This window comes from Oculina patagonica, chromosome 2 (genome assembly GCF_052425735.1).
Source record: "Oculina patagonica isolate OP01 chromosome 2, crgOcupat, whole genome shotgun sequence".
Taxonomy (NCBI): Eukaryota; Metazoa; Cnidaria; class Anthozoa; order Scleractinia; family Oculinidae; genus Oculina; species Oculina patagonica.
Window position 1 is genome coordinate 32,332,034 of NC_135759.1, and position 14,267 is coordinate 32,346,300.

The window sequence follows — 14,267 nt, forward strand, 5'->3', positions numbered from 1 at the left end:
GTAGTGTCATTTGCGGCCCGCGCGCGAAGCGCAAAGACGCAAATGACACCACAATTATTACAATTATTATAATTATTACATGATACTACTGAGGCCTATATTCTATTGTGGAATTGTAGTATAAAAGAGCTAGCTGCAGTGTCTCTGAAAATAATGAACAACGGGTTTATTCATGGATAATAATATTTTACCAACTTACTTTTTCCAATTGAACTTCGGCGTAAAATCCCTGCAATACTAAATTAGCTCGACTGGAGATACACATGCAATTCAAGTGAACGATGTTTCATTTCTCGCAAGACAACAAGAGGTTGCTCTCTTTGTCTCTTTGCCTTGTGCATTTGCTTCTAATTCCGATTCCCATTGACATTTTTTTCCGAACACTATTCGCTCAGTGAAAAACTGTTCGAGGCTGCGTTAACTTCAAAACTTACTGTACGCGGACGCACCTGAATGGTTTTTCCGCGTCAGCGAGGCTGATCGGTTAAAATTAATCGGACGATGAACCGAGAACAAATGAGCTGCAGGGCCGTTAATGCAATAACGGCCCACTAGGAGTCATTTGCGGCCCGCAAAGTGCGTATTTTCAAGAGGGCGGTTTTCAATTTGGCCGCGTGCATTGATAATAATACCTTAGAGAATGACTTTTCGATGCGCAATTTTGTATCGTGGAAAGCCATTCCTAATTTTTTAATTATTTCAGTTCAAAAAGCCTTTAAAAATTGTGCTGTTTTGAGACTCTTTCCACGAAAACTGATTTCCTTATTGAAATGGCTTTTAAAGGGAACAAGCTACATCAGGTTTCTTATCCACGTAAAGGCTATTTAGTAATGAGCAAAAATTGAAGGAAATCGATTATTTAACTTCAGCCACTCAGTGCTCGATTTTTCCTGATCGTCGTTCAGTTAAAACAACAGTGGAGTAAACGTCCGCAAGTATTTTCTGTTTGACAATCGAACAGAGGTGATATTATAGAAGTTTATTTTCGAGTGATAAAAAATGTTTTAATGTTGAACAGTTTGCCATCGAAACTTATGGTTGCGCAGCGCTTCGCAAGAGTTTGAACAAATGTTGGCAACCTACATATATCGCAGGATATCTGTTATGTACGGATGACAGATAACGATGGCATTTTGACCATATATGGGCAACGGGCGTCTTTGTTGAATAAGGGACGGACCATTATAAATAACCGAAGGAAGAGGGGAAGGGGAGGGGAAGGGGGGGGGGGGGTGACTTTCCTCCAAAAGAATTCCTGCAAGGGAAACTTGACAAAAAAATTCCTGCAAGCGGGTGTGGCTTTAAAATATTAATGCAAAGGAGAAAAAAATTCCTGCAGACAAAAACAATCTAAAAAAATTCCTGCATCAAAATTTGTTTACCCTACCCCCCCCCCCCTCCGGCAATTTCTAATGGTCTGTCCCTAATAACAAATGATATACTCGTGAAATCAGGAAATAATCTCACCTGCAGAGAACGTATAACGTGCATAAAATTATTTTGTAATTTCACTTGTCACCATTCGATTACCCATGCTTAAAAAAGTAATCACTTCACCATAAGGTCGGAGTCGTCCACTACCTCTCGGAGCGAGTTAATTCATTGGTTTTATAAAACAATAGGTAACGGGTGACAACAATGCCCCTAGCCCTTAATAACAATAGAGGTAGTGTTTACAGCGGGCGAATGAAAATAGAACAAAGCTTACGGTATTCTTTCATGGTTTATCAGTAACGCACTTTAAATGGAAATGGTTCTATTAATCAGGATAAGACGAAGATATATAAACAGACAACAGCTTGAATCGTTTTAAATCATAGTTTATTAATTGTTATCCTTTTGATAGTTTGGTACTGTTGTAATCCCCTTGAATTCAAAGCCCTAGAGAGAAAACATGAAATAAAATGATGCTTTTTAGTACAGTGGTTTATGGTACTAACAGTAAGAATGTAAGATTTTAAAAGGATCTTTCTCTCAATGTGAAGGACGATAGGATAAATGAAGCGACATATGGTATGTAATGATTACGTCATGTAGTCTAAGAAATGTGCCGCCAGGAACATTGCGGTTTCAGATCTAAAGTGAGCGGATTAGGGGGTGACTGTACTCTAATACACTAAACGGTCTTCATAATGTGGTAAACAATGGCAAATTTCACTCACCATCTCATTTCTTGTTACAGTTGTAATACTTGTTCATCTGTTCGATATCCAGATCGCTGAGATGCATCCATTTTCCGAGGGAATGTCCGTTCTTGGCTCTGATGGTAGTCTGCCATGGCAACTTAGCAAAGTAACGCTTGCCGTAATGCATTATGGAGTTGTAGTCATACGGACTGCCAAGACTGTCGATTTCCCACTCGTTCCTTTTCATAAAATTGTGTTTCATGCCTAGATAGGTAGAAAAAAAAAGAAAAATACACCTTATTCGATAGTTTAAGAAATACGAGTAATAAGCAGAAGGCCCGCTTGTATTTTTTGTTAATCCACCAAAAAAATAGATTTATTACTCAGTTATAATTTGACGCCTCTAGGACGGGAACAAGTCAAAGTTTGGATCGTTCAGTCCAGCCATTTTGTTGCTTCGATTTCCGACAGTATTTTTGCCTTGTTCTACAGTGTATTACCCGCCCCCTTTTTGTCCGTTCTCTTGGCCTGATATGGTAAATTGGCGTAACAGTGGAAAAATAAATAGCAATATCCAAACAATAACAGCTATTTTCCTCTGGGCCAACTTCAGAAGAGTACCTAACTAAGGTATTTAACCTGTTTCTTGACAGTACTGCTTATAATCTCAGAGATTCTAGCTCTACCATCTGGCACTCCTGAAACCCTGACTAAAAGCTTTATATAGACTTTTTCATATCGTGGTCAGTAAACTAGGAATTCCTTCCAATTGAATTTAAATCAGAACAGTCTCTTGAGTAATTTAGTTAACCTTTACGAACATTCAGCCTCGAAAGTAGCAGTTAAAACTAGTCCTTTTTTCATTTCTGTAACGAATGACGACACTTGACACATTTTATTGTTTTCTAGTAATTTCCTTGCACGGATTTCTTGGAAACAAATTCTATGTAATTTAAAAGATTCCATGTCTCATTGCAAGGGTAGGCAAGCCAAGTTAGCTTTTTCCATTATTTTTAAAATTAAGGTAACTCACTAAGACGAAGGCTTTTTAAAAATCAAAACCACTAAATATAATCAGAAAGGCACCATGTTAAATTTATCAAGTGTCACAATCAATGCTTTAAGAATCCTGACAAGAAAACAAAAGGCAGTGGCGGCCATTTTTGCAAAAGTGTAAAAGCCTTGGAAATGGAGGGAATAACCACGAAACTGCAGCTACTGCTTTACGGATGACTACCTAAACACTTAAAATGTGGCGACGTTTTGTGTTCAAACCTATGTACAGTTAAAACCCGATAACTCGAACCTTCAAGAGAAATTTAAAAAGGTTCAAATTATCGGAGATTCGAGCTAGCGAGGGTAAAATTAATAAGAAATATCGATCTCATATTTAACAAGTGCGAGTGGAATAATTGTTTTATTAAAAGCGCCCGAAGAACTAAAACTCTTGTATAAGATTTTATTCACACTTGCGAAGAAACGAACCGACGCTTTCGAAATTTTTAGTCAAACTTGCGAAGAGGCGAACCCACGATTTGAACTCAAACTCTTGTTCAAGATTTTATTCACACTTGCGAAGAAACGAACCGACGCTTAGAACTCAAAACCTTGCTCGAAACCTTTCGTCACACTTGCGAAGACGCGAACCCACGTTTTGAACTCAAAACCTTGCTCGAAACTTTTCGTCACACTTGCGAAGACGCGAACCCACGTTTTGAGCTCAAAACCTTTCTTAACTTTTTATTTCCACTTGTTTACCTTTATGCAACCTTCGCCCCTACCCGTCCCCCGCGCCGTCGCTATTTGCACCGAACAAAACCTACCAGTATCACCCTCCCGGGGAGAATTTGTCTCTTCTTCGATCTTTCCGGGAGTTTAAATATCCCGCTCGTATGCTAATCGGAAACTTCGTTAAATCCCCCGTGTGCTCTGAAGCTGTTGCGTCATTGTTCAAAAATGGCCATATTAGGTCATTTTTCGCTTGTAAAATAAAGCCTATTGTTATCAAAGTTCTTGATAACGTCGAATATACAACGGCCGGTTCCTGTATCCAGATTGGCAGTATGTTCTATGGCATCGTATAATATGTTTATCATCTTGTTCTCACCTTTTTGGATGTTGTCCCATAAAATCTCCACGTATTGATCGCGATCGGGCCTATTTTGTTCGTGCCAGAATCCTAGAATACACGCAACATACATTTGAATTTGTTATTCGTTTGCCCTAACCCTAAACCCTAACCCTAACCCTAACCCTAACCAATTATTATTATAAATTATTATTATTATTCTGACAGCGATAATAGTAAAAATCTAACAGATAACAAATCGCTTAAGTTCATTCTCATTCGGGAAATCACACTGATCAGTTCGTTTCGTAGCCAGTTCTATTTTAAGTTTTAAATCTCGTCTTAAAACATATCTTTTTAAATTAGCTTTCTTTTAAAATTTTAGATCTAGTCAATAATGTGTAAATAGTTAGTATATTTTAATATTTTTAAGTTTTAATATTGTAATGCGCTTTTGCTCATTTACATGTTAAAAAGCCCAATATAAATTCATAAATTATTATTATAAATTATTATTATTATTTTTACAGCGATAATGGTAAAAATCTAACAGATAACAAATCGCTTAAGTTTAATGAGATGTTAAAGCACTCACTCTGCCACGTGCACGCTCGGCCCACTTTATTATAAAACTGGCAGCTGTTTTGGCAGAGGAGATAAATTCTATTTCATTACAGTCACCAAATCGATCGAGTGACTGTTGATGGCAACAGTCTGTGCTTACCAAGAGCATGTCCAATCTCATGAACCACCGTGCCATGTGTTGCGCAGCCAGCTCCGAGTGAAATCTGTTGCTTGTTTCCCCAACGACCAACTGCAGTCGAATAACAACTGCAAAAAAAAAAAAAAAAGGAAAAGATTACGCAAGGTAGAAAGCTGGAAATGAGCGAATGACGTAATGCGAAGCTTTGAAAGATACGTCAAATTGACAAAGATGAAACATGAAGTTTTTCACAAAAACGTTCTGCGCTACAGTTGATTTTCCTTTTGCCCACCCTTGTAGACATGAGCGCATTTTTATTAAACCTTTGATACAGTATAAAAATCACTTTTTAACCTTTTATTGAAACAAACATTTATAAAGACTGAAAACAGATTTTAACTTGTTCCCGTGATCCCCTAAAGAAATGTACGTAGTACCTACCCTTTTCCAACCATAAACTCTATGTAGGCGTTTTGGGTGGTTCTTTCTTTAAATCTGATGCAAGTGAACTCTTCCCATTCTCTTATTGCGCTGCGGATAACGGCCTTTCTTAATGGTCGGCCTGAAATAATCACCATAAATAAATTATTAGCAAAATCACAATTCACAAAAAACGCATTATAAGCTATTGAACTTCTGTCGTACACTGATGACAGCTGGTTGACAATAGACACAACCCGATAGACTATTCCGACAGTAAGCCAAGGTTAAATGGTAAAATGAACGAAATTGCTTATTCAACCCGTTATCCGCTGTGGTTTCTTTAGTTAACTTCCACGATTTAACTTAACATGTCGAAAATTGCATGTTTGACTTGAATACTATTACACTGTAATATTTATTTTTCAGTGACTGATTCATTGCAGTTTTCATTCTCTTCCGCCTTTCCCTGAGCTTGTGTAACAGGTTTAAACAGGAAAAATAATCCACAAGGCTTTTTGGGCAGCCTCCATGTCACTTTCAAATGATAAAGGATCTGTTCTTGTTTCTGAATTAACTGAAATGTTTGCTTGAAGGTGCACTGATTATATTTACTTCAAATTCATGAAAGTAACAAAGTTGCCGCATCGAAATGTGGGGTGCAATTTGTTATTCGTACAATAACCAGATTTTTATAATAACTTTTATTTCATTGATTGTGTTGGCGATCCATAATATTCTGTTTTACGCATAAGTAATCGATGAAATCGAGGACTTTCCAAGATTTACATAAAAGGCGGCCGGTGCCCCGGCTAACCGAGTTACCCGGCTAATCGAGCAACCCTGGGCGAGCCAACGTTTCATACGTTTCCTTAGATAGGAAACCTGGCTTGCTGGGGCACCCGGGCTACTTGCTCGCGGCATCCTTCTAGGCGGGATAGTTTTTTTGCCATGAAAACGGTTATGCCCGGGCTATCCCGGCTCGCCGAGATAAGTCTTCGCGCGTGATCTTAAATTAAATTTGAAGTAAATGGCATAAGATGTATAAATTCTGGACCCAAACAGTATTATTTGACCAAAATTAAAGCAAATTAGTCTTATCTGTTAGCTAGAACAAATATCTTTGAGCAACAGCTAATTAATTCGAACTTTTCGTAGGAATGTTTATTCTCATTCACAAAAAGACAAATTTAATTTCAATGTGGCTGTCAAAGACTGTTGAATTTTGATTGAATTCCAAAAAAATAGACGCAGTTAATTTCTAACAGCTTGCAATTCAAAGTAAAATAAGTTTGAAAACGGCTAGCCTTGATTATTCAATAAAAATTCATATTTTTCTTTAATCATTTGGAGCTTCATGGTTTTCCCATACTGTGACACGCTTCAATGACGCTGTTTTGACTCGGGTATAAGGGCTATGAATCCCGCGTGTAAAGGCGGGCTATGTTTCATTCATTTAAGCCAGGTAACTCGATTAGCCGGGCACATTCCCTCCATATAAACAGGCCCTAACATTTATTATTTCCTTTTCTCTATTCTCGTTATTATTGAAAAATACACACTAGATTTTTGTCTTTTTCTTCAATTAGCTCATTGTGTTATATTTGTTATTATTTGTATCAGTTTTCGGTTTTTGTCGTTATGTTTGTTCTTTTCAATCCATATTTATCCAGTAACAGATGAAAGTTCAACGCTCGATCCTGCGAATTGAAGCTTGTTTTGTCAATAAATTGCAATTCTAGAATACATGTATTACCCGGGACATGCAATTGAACTTACAAGATCGAAATGCTTACATATCACGTAATTGTTACGCGACACGGAGGCGAAAAAGGATTTTGACCTTGTGTTTCCCAGAAAACTACAGCTGTGCCACTCATAGAAAAGATGTAACAAAAATTAACAGGTTTTTATCAGTGAGTTGATACATTAAAAAGTAATAAAATAGAATTCTGCGACAAGACATGATGATTACAATTTATCAGTTATAATATATTAATATATTTTCTTTGTACTGAAGCTAAGAGGTATATAGCCAAGAAATAATAAGAAGAGTGGGAATGCTACGGGTTCATTTCAAGTTCTACTTACGAGTGTTAATCGTGTAATAAACAATCCCTCCAGGCCACTTAAGAGTTGTTGACAATCCTCTAGCTCCACCGGCATTTCGAGATTTCCAGTATTGCATTTGTTCTCTTGACAGATTCAAGTCCCCTTCAAAATACTCCCCTTCGAAGGAAGCTAAAAGACGAAGAACAATACAATATAAAGCCAAAGAATGAAAACCTGTGCATATACCTTAAAACCTAAAACGCAAAGACTTTAATCCAGTAGTTAAATTTCCACTCTTAGCCTTGTACGTATGAAAAACGTTTTAGCACAATCATTATGGAGAAAAACGAACTTGATCAATAATAACAAACTTAGTAGGTACATACATACATACAAATTTTATTAGGTAGGCATTCAGTATTCATTGCTGCGAAACGAAGAAATCTTAGCAGACTTGATTTCTCCTGCACAACCTAACAAAAAACAAGTTAATTGAATCGAAGATAATTATTGAGAACATGCCACTTGCCTTTTTGATCTGAATCATCCTCCAAGATTTCCGCCAGAGATGAAGTCGCAAGGATAAGAATGCACAAAAGCATCATCTTGAATTGTATTCACTACAAAGCGATTTAATTGTGCTGTTCTTCCCTTTTTATAGTGGTTAACCTTTAAAAGTTTTTCATTTCTTGTCAGTTGTGTTTATTCAGCTAGTAAAACTTTTCTTTTGCTTTTGAACAGGTGAATAATCGATAGGTAAGTACTCATAATTTAGGTAAACATTACGATTTAATATGTAGGTAAGGCAACATTGCGCTTCTTTGGATTTTTTATGCCGCTAGCAGTTGACCCAATCATGCAAACAGCTGTAGCCAAACAAGGTCAGCAAGAAACAAAGTGTTATCCTGTTTTAAGAAATGCTGTTAACTCAAGGCAATAAAAGTTGGTGAATTACTTCTTTGTACAACAGCTTATGCCGTTATTGTTAATTGAGGGGTGGCATTCTTTTCAACTCCAGCGCCTTAAAAGATTAAAACTCAAAAACTAATTTACAAGGTGAGAAATGTAGTTTGTCCTCATTTTTAGAATAATTTTTTGGTACTTAACAGGTTCTTTGTGAGGAAAAAAGAAAGCCTAAAATTTATTTAATTTGTTAACATCGGTGGTTTTCACTATTTGAAATCTCGTTTTATCTTTAATAAAGCATTGTCCACAGAGCGTATCTAATTTATTATTTTATTTTCGCTTCGGAATTTATCGGCTGGTTTAATCTCCAGAACCTTGGAAAAATTATGAACCTTCGGGGTACACAAAAAATTTTGATAGGGGAAGGCTCCGCCTCGAGCTCTAACCCATTACCCTTCTATATTTCATTTTGACAGACATTGTACCCCTTTCGTATACCTTTCACTAAAAAAAGTATCCCTTTAATATACGTAAAAGACATGGCATAGGCTTAGAACAGGACGTTTTCTTGTTATTTTCATGTAGCGCTTCATAAATTAAAATAATACAGCCATAAATTGCGTCTGTTCGAAATATTTTAATTAAAGGCCCTTCTATAAAAAGTTTATGACAGTTTTCCATGCTCTTTAATATACCTAAACTTGTGAAATCCCTATTCTTTGAAATACCTGAAGCCTGAAAAAGGTACCCCCTTTCGGGCGGAGCCTTCCGGTATAGGCCATTATAGGAGTACCCCCCACGGGTTATAAACTCTGAAGTTAATCAATATGGCGAGCAAATGTTTGCTCACAACATTTTAAAATCATTATTCAGGAGTTAACACTTTCTTTTTATTTTTTATTTTTTGGTCATCGGTAATTTGTATCACGTATGAAAAATCCTTTTCTGTTTTACTATTCTTTATTCCTTACAAAGATTCATTAAAATTTCAAACGTTGTACATACTTTTGGAAACAGTGCTTAGACCGGATCAATAAAATAATAAACCACAAAACGTTCCTTGCATTAAGACTCCCGGTAATAAAATGTAGAAATATTTTAAAAAGGCTTTCAACGTGAAACCAAGAGGTAGAGGAAAAGTTTAGAGAGAAGTACTCTCTAAGGAGGACCTTAAAAAAAAAATTGAACTTAAGGACTGAATTTCACTGGTAACAATACGGAAACTTTTCTTTGAGGTCAGAGCAAACGGAAGACGGATGTCTCTACTATTGCAATCATGTTTCACTCAAGTATAGGGTAAAAATTAATTTTTTTAACTGGACCCTTTGTAGGCATGTATAGAATATTGTTATTCGTTGATACAATCAACTATTTCACAATTGACTCGTTTTTGGGCATTTAACCTGCTTATTATGCCCGAAACGAAATATCGCGAGATATTATGTTTTTGAGACAATCCATTGATTACGCCGGTATTTTCTTCTTTAGAAATGAATTGTTTGAATCAAAATAATTTTATGTGCGAAGAAAAGAGAAACGAGAAATGATTGTTTCAGTATGAGATTACATCAAATTCGGTGGGTCTCGATCTCAATGCCCTGTTGGTTTCTTTTTATAGTACTATCCTTTCTTTTCTTGTCAATTGCATATACTTAGCTATTAAAACTTTCCTTTTGTTTTAGAACAGGTGAGAAATGTATGGGTAAAGACTCTTTATTTAGTTAAACACCACAATTTAATATGTAGTTCAAGCAATATTGCGTTCTTTTGAACTTTCAATGCCGCTACCAGTTGACCCAATCATGCAGGCAGCTGTAGCCAAACAAAATAAGCACGAGGCAATCTGTTGTCTTGATTTAAGAAATGTTGTTAACTCACACTGGATGAAGTCATGGATTTGACTTCATTTGGCTAGAAAACAAATGTAAGACAAATCTGATAACATTTTTCGGAGACAAAAGAGTATAAATGTGAGAGAAATATGTCATCACATTTGTCTAAGACAAATGTATAACAAATGCAGTATAAATATAATATTATATTTGCATTCAGACAAATATAGGGTAAAACTAAACAAATTTGAAGCAGAAAAAGTGGTGTCTTAATCACTATCTATCTTTCTCCTCATTGATTATTGAATGTTTTTTCAGGTAGATGTCTGGGTTTGAGGTTTTAAAGCCGAGCTGTTGTGTAATTTCAACAGAGAAAAAAAGTAAAAGAAGGAAGTAGTGAATAAATATAACCAAATAAATAACAGCAAGGAATCATCTTGAATCAATTAACCATTACCTTTATTCTTTGAAATTATTTAAAAGTCATCAACAAACAGTGCAGCAACTCTGTAAATTACCCTTTATACTGAAAGTTGGTAATAATAAATATAACTAAATTACTTCTCTGTACAACAGCTTTTGAAAAGGCTGCGAAATTAGACTGTTCAAAAGACATTTCCTTAACTGACAGCTAATTTCAACTGCGGTGCATTGTTGTTGCGCAGTTGTTAAACATTCCTCTTTTTAGAACTGCCGCTGGATAAAGAACGCCCTGGAACGCCATGCCGCAAAATTTAAAGTTAAGCCAATCGTTAGCGCAATTCAGGAACAAGTTGAGGAAGACACTTTTTATGAACTGTTATTAGCTTAATTTAGTTTTAATTAGCTTTAGGATTTACTAATTTATTTTTACCTATTTATTATTCATTACCACTTATATTAATTACTTATTATTATCTTATATTATTAAAACCGAAGCCCCGGGACGGAAAAAAATGATGAGAGTAAAAAATATAATAAAAACAACGGAAAATGTTCTTGATCTTTAATTTTAAAATTACTACTCAGAAGTTAACAATTTCTTTGCAAGGAGAAAAGGAAATACAAAATTTAATTACATTTAAATGTTTATACATGCCGGTTACAAAATGTATTTCATTTTTATTATTAAGAATCTCGCCTTTTCTTTATGAAACTTGATTCAACAAACCATACCTCCTTCATAATTATTTTTTTCGTCCTGGAATTTGGACAAAGCCTTCTTTTTAATAGCTGGTTTCATCTCTGGCATCTAATAAAAATTTAATTTTGAAATCAATTTATAAAGCACGGCAATGTTTGTTCACAAAATTGACATTATTGCTCAGGAGTTTACAGTTTCTTAGAGATATTGAGATATTTTATATATTTGTCATATGTAGTTTGTATCAAACTTCCATTTTACAGTTCTTTATTACTTCTGAAGTAATGAAGTTTCATCCTGAAATACGAAAAATTTCACATACTTTTTAAAACAATGCTTAGACTTATCCAAAAAATAATTAAAACTTGCATTAAAACGTTTCTTATATAAGGGTTTCAAAGGAAACCAAGAGATAATTATTCAGTTTCTTAAGTGACCTAAGTAAACGATTTTCAGCTTAAACTTTTAAACAGGATTGTACTAAACACAATAAGCAAACTTTATCTTTGTAGTCGAAGCAAAAACGGAAGACGGATGTCTCTAGTATTGCAACCATGATTTAACCGAGTTTAGGTAAATTTATTCAATTTGTTAACTCGGGCCAAAATGCAAAATGTTCTTTAATGTTATTTAATGTAATTAATTATCCCACAATTGACGCGATTGTCGGTATTGCTTATCCTGCCCGGGATCATCTATGTACCATTCAATATATGTTTTTTTTGCCGGCTGGGAGGTCCGTATAGTGAGAATTGTGACCAAGGTTTTGAAAATGCATGAAAATGCTTGAAAAGCATTTTTCAAGGCCGAGGTCACAATTTTTCACTTTACGGACCGACCCTAAGCCTGTGAATAACTTATTTATTTTTTTCCTACTTCAATGTGTTAAGTTTAAAAAAAACCTTCAAAGATTTTTTTTTGCAATATGTGTTTGATCCGTGCGCATCCAATGTTGAATCAATCTTATGGCTACGGCAAGAGTGAAGAATGATCTGTTTGCTATAAAAGCTTCCCCAAAAATGCTAAAATGAGCAGTACTCACGGAAAAAGTTCATTAGAAAAAAGAGAAAAAGAATCTGAAATAATAAAAAAAGACACAATGTAGAACCAAAATAAAGCATAAAAAATCAGCGAGTCGCGAAACACTTTTAACTTCATTTCGGTTTGTGAGTTCTTAGAGTTAATTAATCCTACTTCTCGGACTGGAAAGCACTTACAGCACATATTTTCTTGATCTTTTCATTTGTATTTAACAATTCAATAACCTCCGTGTTGATTCTCGCAGTATTTTGTCTTGATAAAAAGTTTGACGAAAGTGAAATTGAATGAAGCTGAAATGGGTAGTTTGGTCGCCTGCACACGGCACGATATTACGATAATGATTTGGTTGTTTTTGAATAAAGCATCATTCCCATTTTCTTGAATAGCGATAAGCAGCATTCGGTTTTGGAAAAAAAATAGCAGCAGAGGGAAGGTGTTTGAAAGGATAAATCGGGTCTGTAAACCGGCGACTTGCAGTTAACCGCAATGGCATGAAAATCAGTGCGAATGCACAAACAACGATCGACAAAGGACGACCATAAAACTATAACTTTATTTTGTCCAAAATAAAGAGAATGAATACTCGCCTTTTGGAGAACTTCAAGGCCTTTAATTCCACTGCTTATTTTCCTTTTCAAATTTACAACGGTTGGTGTGCATCTACATCGATTTTGGAGAACAAAACTGTCATGGGTTCGTTCTAGCCACGGAATGAAACTCACAAAAGTGTTACCGTGGCCGGTGGGCAGAGATAGGAAAATCTCTCCCGCGCTAAGAACCAATCAGATTGCAGGATTCGTTTCCATGCCCTATTGGAAAAAAAATAAATTTATTTCTTCCTTGATTTTTTCAAACTATCCTTCTTCGATTCCCTGCATTGCTTTTCATCACTGAGTACATGTCAGATAGGTCAGACAAAAGTTGCTCGTCTCAAGGGCGGTTTACAAAAACAGTGCTTTCTTTTCGGGAGTGTTCATAATGTATATAGGGGGGCTAAGGAAAATTTCCAAAGATATGTGAAGAAGAGCGAGGGGGTTTGGGGTGAGGACAAAATCGAAATATACTTTTTGTCCTCCTTCCGCTTCTAATTTGCAGCATTTCTGTTGCAGTGGTCAAAAGGACTAGATCTTTCAGTCCACATGTACACTTGCTTCTCACCTTATTCGATGATTTTTCAGTTAGGAGTGAATGTCAGGAAAAAGCAAGCAAGATCTTTTTTTGGTGGTAGAAGTTTAACAATCAATTTCCTTCATTTTTTTGCTTATTGGTAGATTTTTGATAGATAAGAAACCTGATGTAATTTGTTCCCGCCAAAAGCCTTTCAATTTCGAGAAAAGTAGGAAAATCGTTTAACACCCGAGTCACAAATTTGCCAAATTTAAAACCAGGAATTAGCTATTAAAAACTCTTTGCGTTCGCTAACAAAACCGTACAGAGAAGTCTGAACACATTCTATCAACAGAAAAACTCTTTCTCTCATTAGAAGACGATTTCAAGCCTCTAGTGAGACATACCAAGCTGAAATGAGGGATATGTTTTCAGGATAACAAAACCTTGAAGTTAATTGTAATTTTCTAGGCTTTATTCAACGTATTTTGTATCGTGAAAATCTATTCCTAATTTTTTTTCAGTTCGTCGAGTCTCAGTTAAAGTGACTCCATTGAAAAAAAAATTGTAATCAATTTTTTTAAAACTTTGCACAGTTGTTAATTACAACTAGTAAATCAAACAATGAAATAAAAAGAGGGGGTCACCATGCTTGTTTTTGCGCTCAAGAGCTGTAGTTTGCTTTTTTGTAAAAGCAATATTAAAAACTCAACCTTGGTTGAGAGGCGCTTATTACCTACAGACTGTTTTTGCTAGCAGTAGAATATGAGTATTTTCCTTTAGTGACACAACAATGTTACAGTGAAACGTCTAAATTTTGCCTATAAAATCAAAATTAATGGAATAAAAGGACTATTAAAGCAACTATAAGCTTTCATTGTAACACGTA

The 14,267-nt window shown here is 35.5% G+C and overlaps 1 protein-coding gene across 1 annotated transcript; it reads right to left on the minus strand.

Annotated features, from left to right (window-relative positions):
* Positions 1-1,803: 1,803 nt before the first annotated feature.
* Positions 1,804-7,822, minus strand: LOC144644202 (zinc metalloproteinase nas-6-like). The gene is made up of 6 exons (XM_078503630.1): positions 7,409-7,822; positions 5,339-5,459; positions 4,919-5,025; positions 4,234-4,305; positions 2,163-2,390; positions 1,804-1,881 (listed from the first exon to the last, which is right to left on the minus strand). Exons 1-5 carry the CDS (start codon positions 7,503-7,505, stop codon positions 2,167-2,169), a joined length of 621 nt encoding a protein of 206 aa, XP_078359756.1. The 5' UTR covers positions 7,506-7,822; the 3' UTR covers positions 1,804-1,881; positions 2,163-2,166.
* Positions 7,823-14,267: the final 6,445 nt, after the last annotated feature.

Bases quoted from the DNA above. Each gene is read 5' to 3' on its own strand.
- LOC144644202 (XM_078503630.1), bottom strand. From the start codon at position 7,505: ATGCAATACTGGAAATCTCGAAATGCCGGTGGAGCTAGAGGATTGTCA. The intron at 4,306-4,918 runs GTAAGCACAGAC...CGTGTATTCTAG, and splicing joins TGAGATTGGACATGCTCTTG to GATTCTGGCACGAACAAAAT. The intron at 2,391-4,233 runs GTGAGAACAAGA...CTACCTATCTAG, and splicing joins ATGGGACAACATCCAAAAAG to GCATGAAACACAATTTTATG.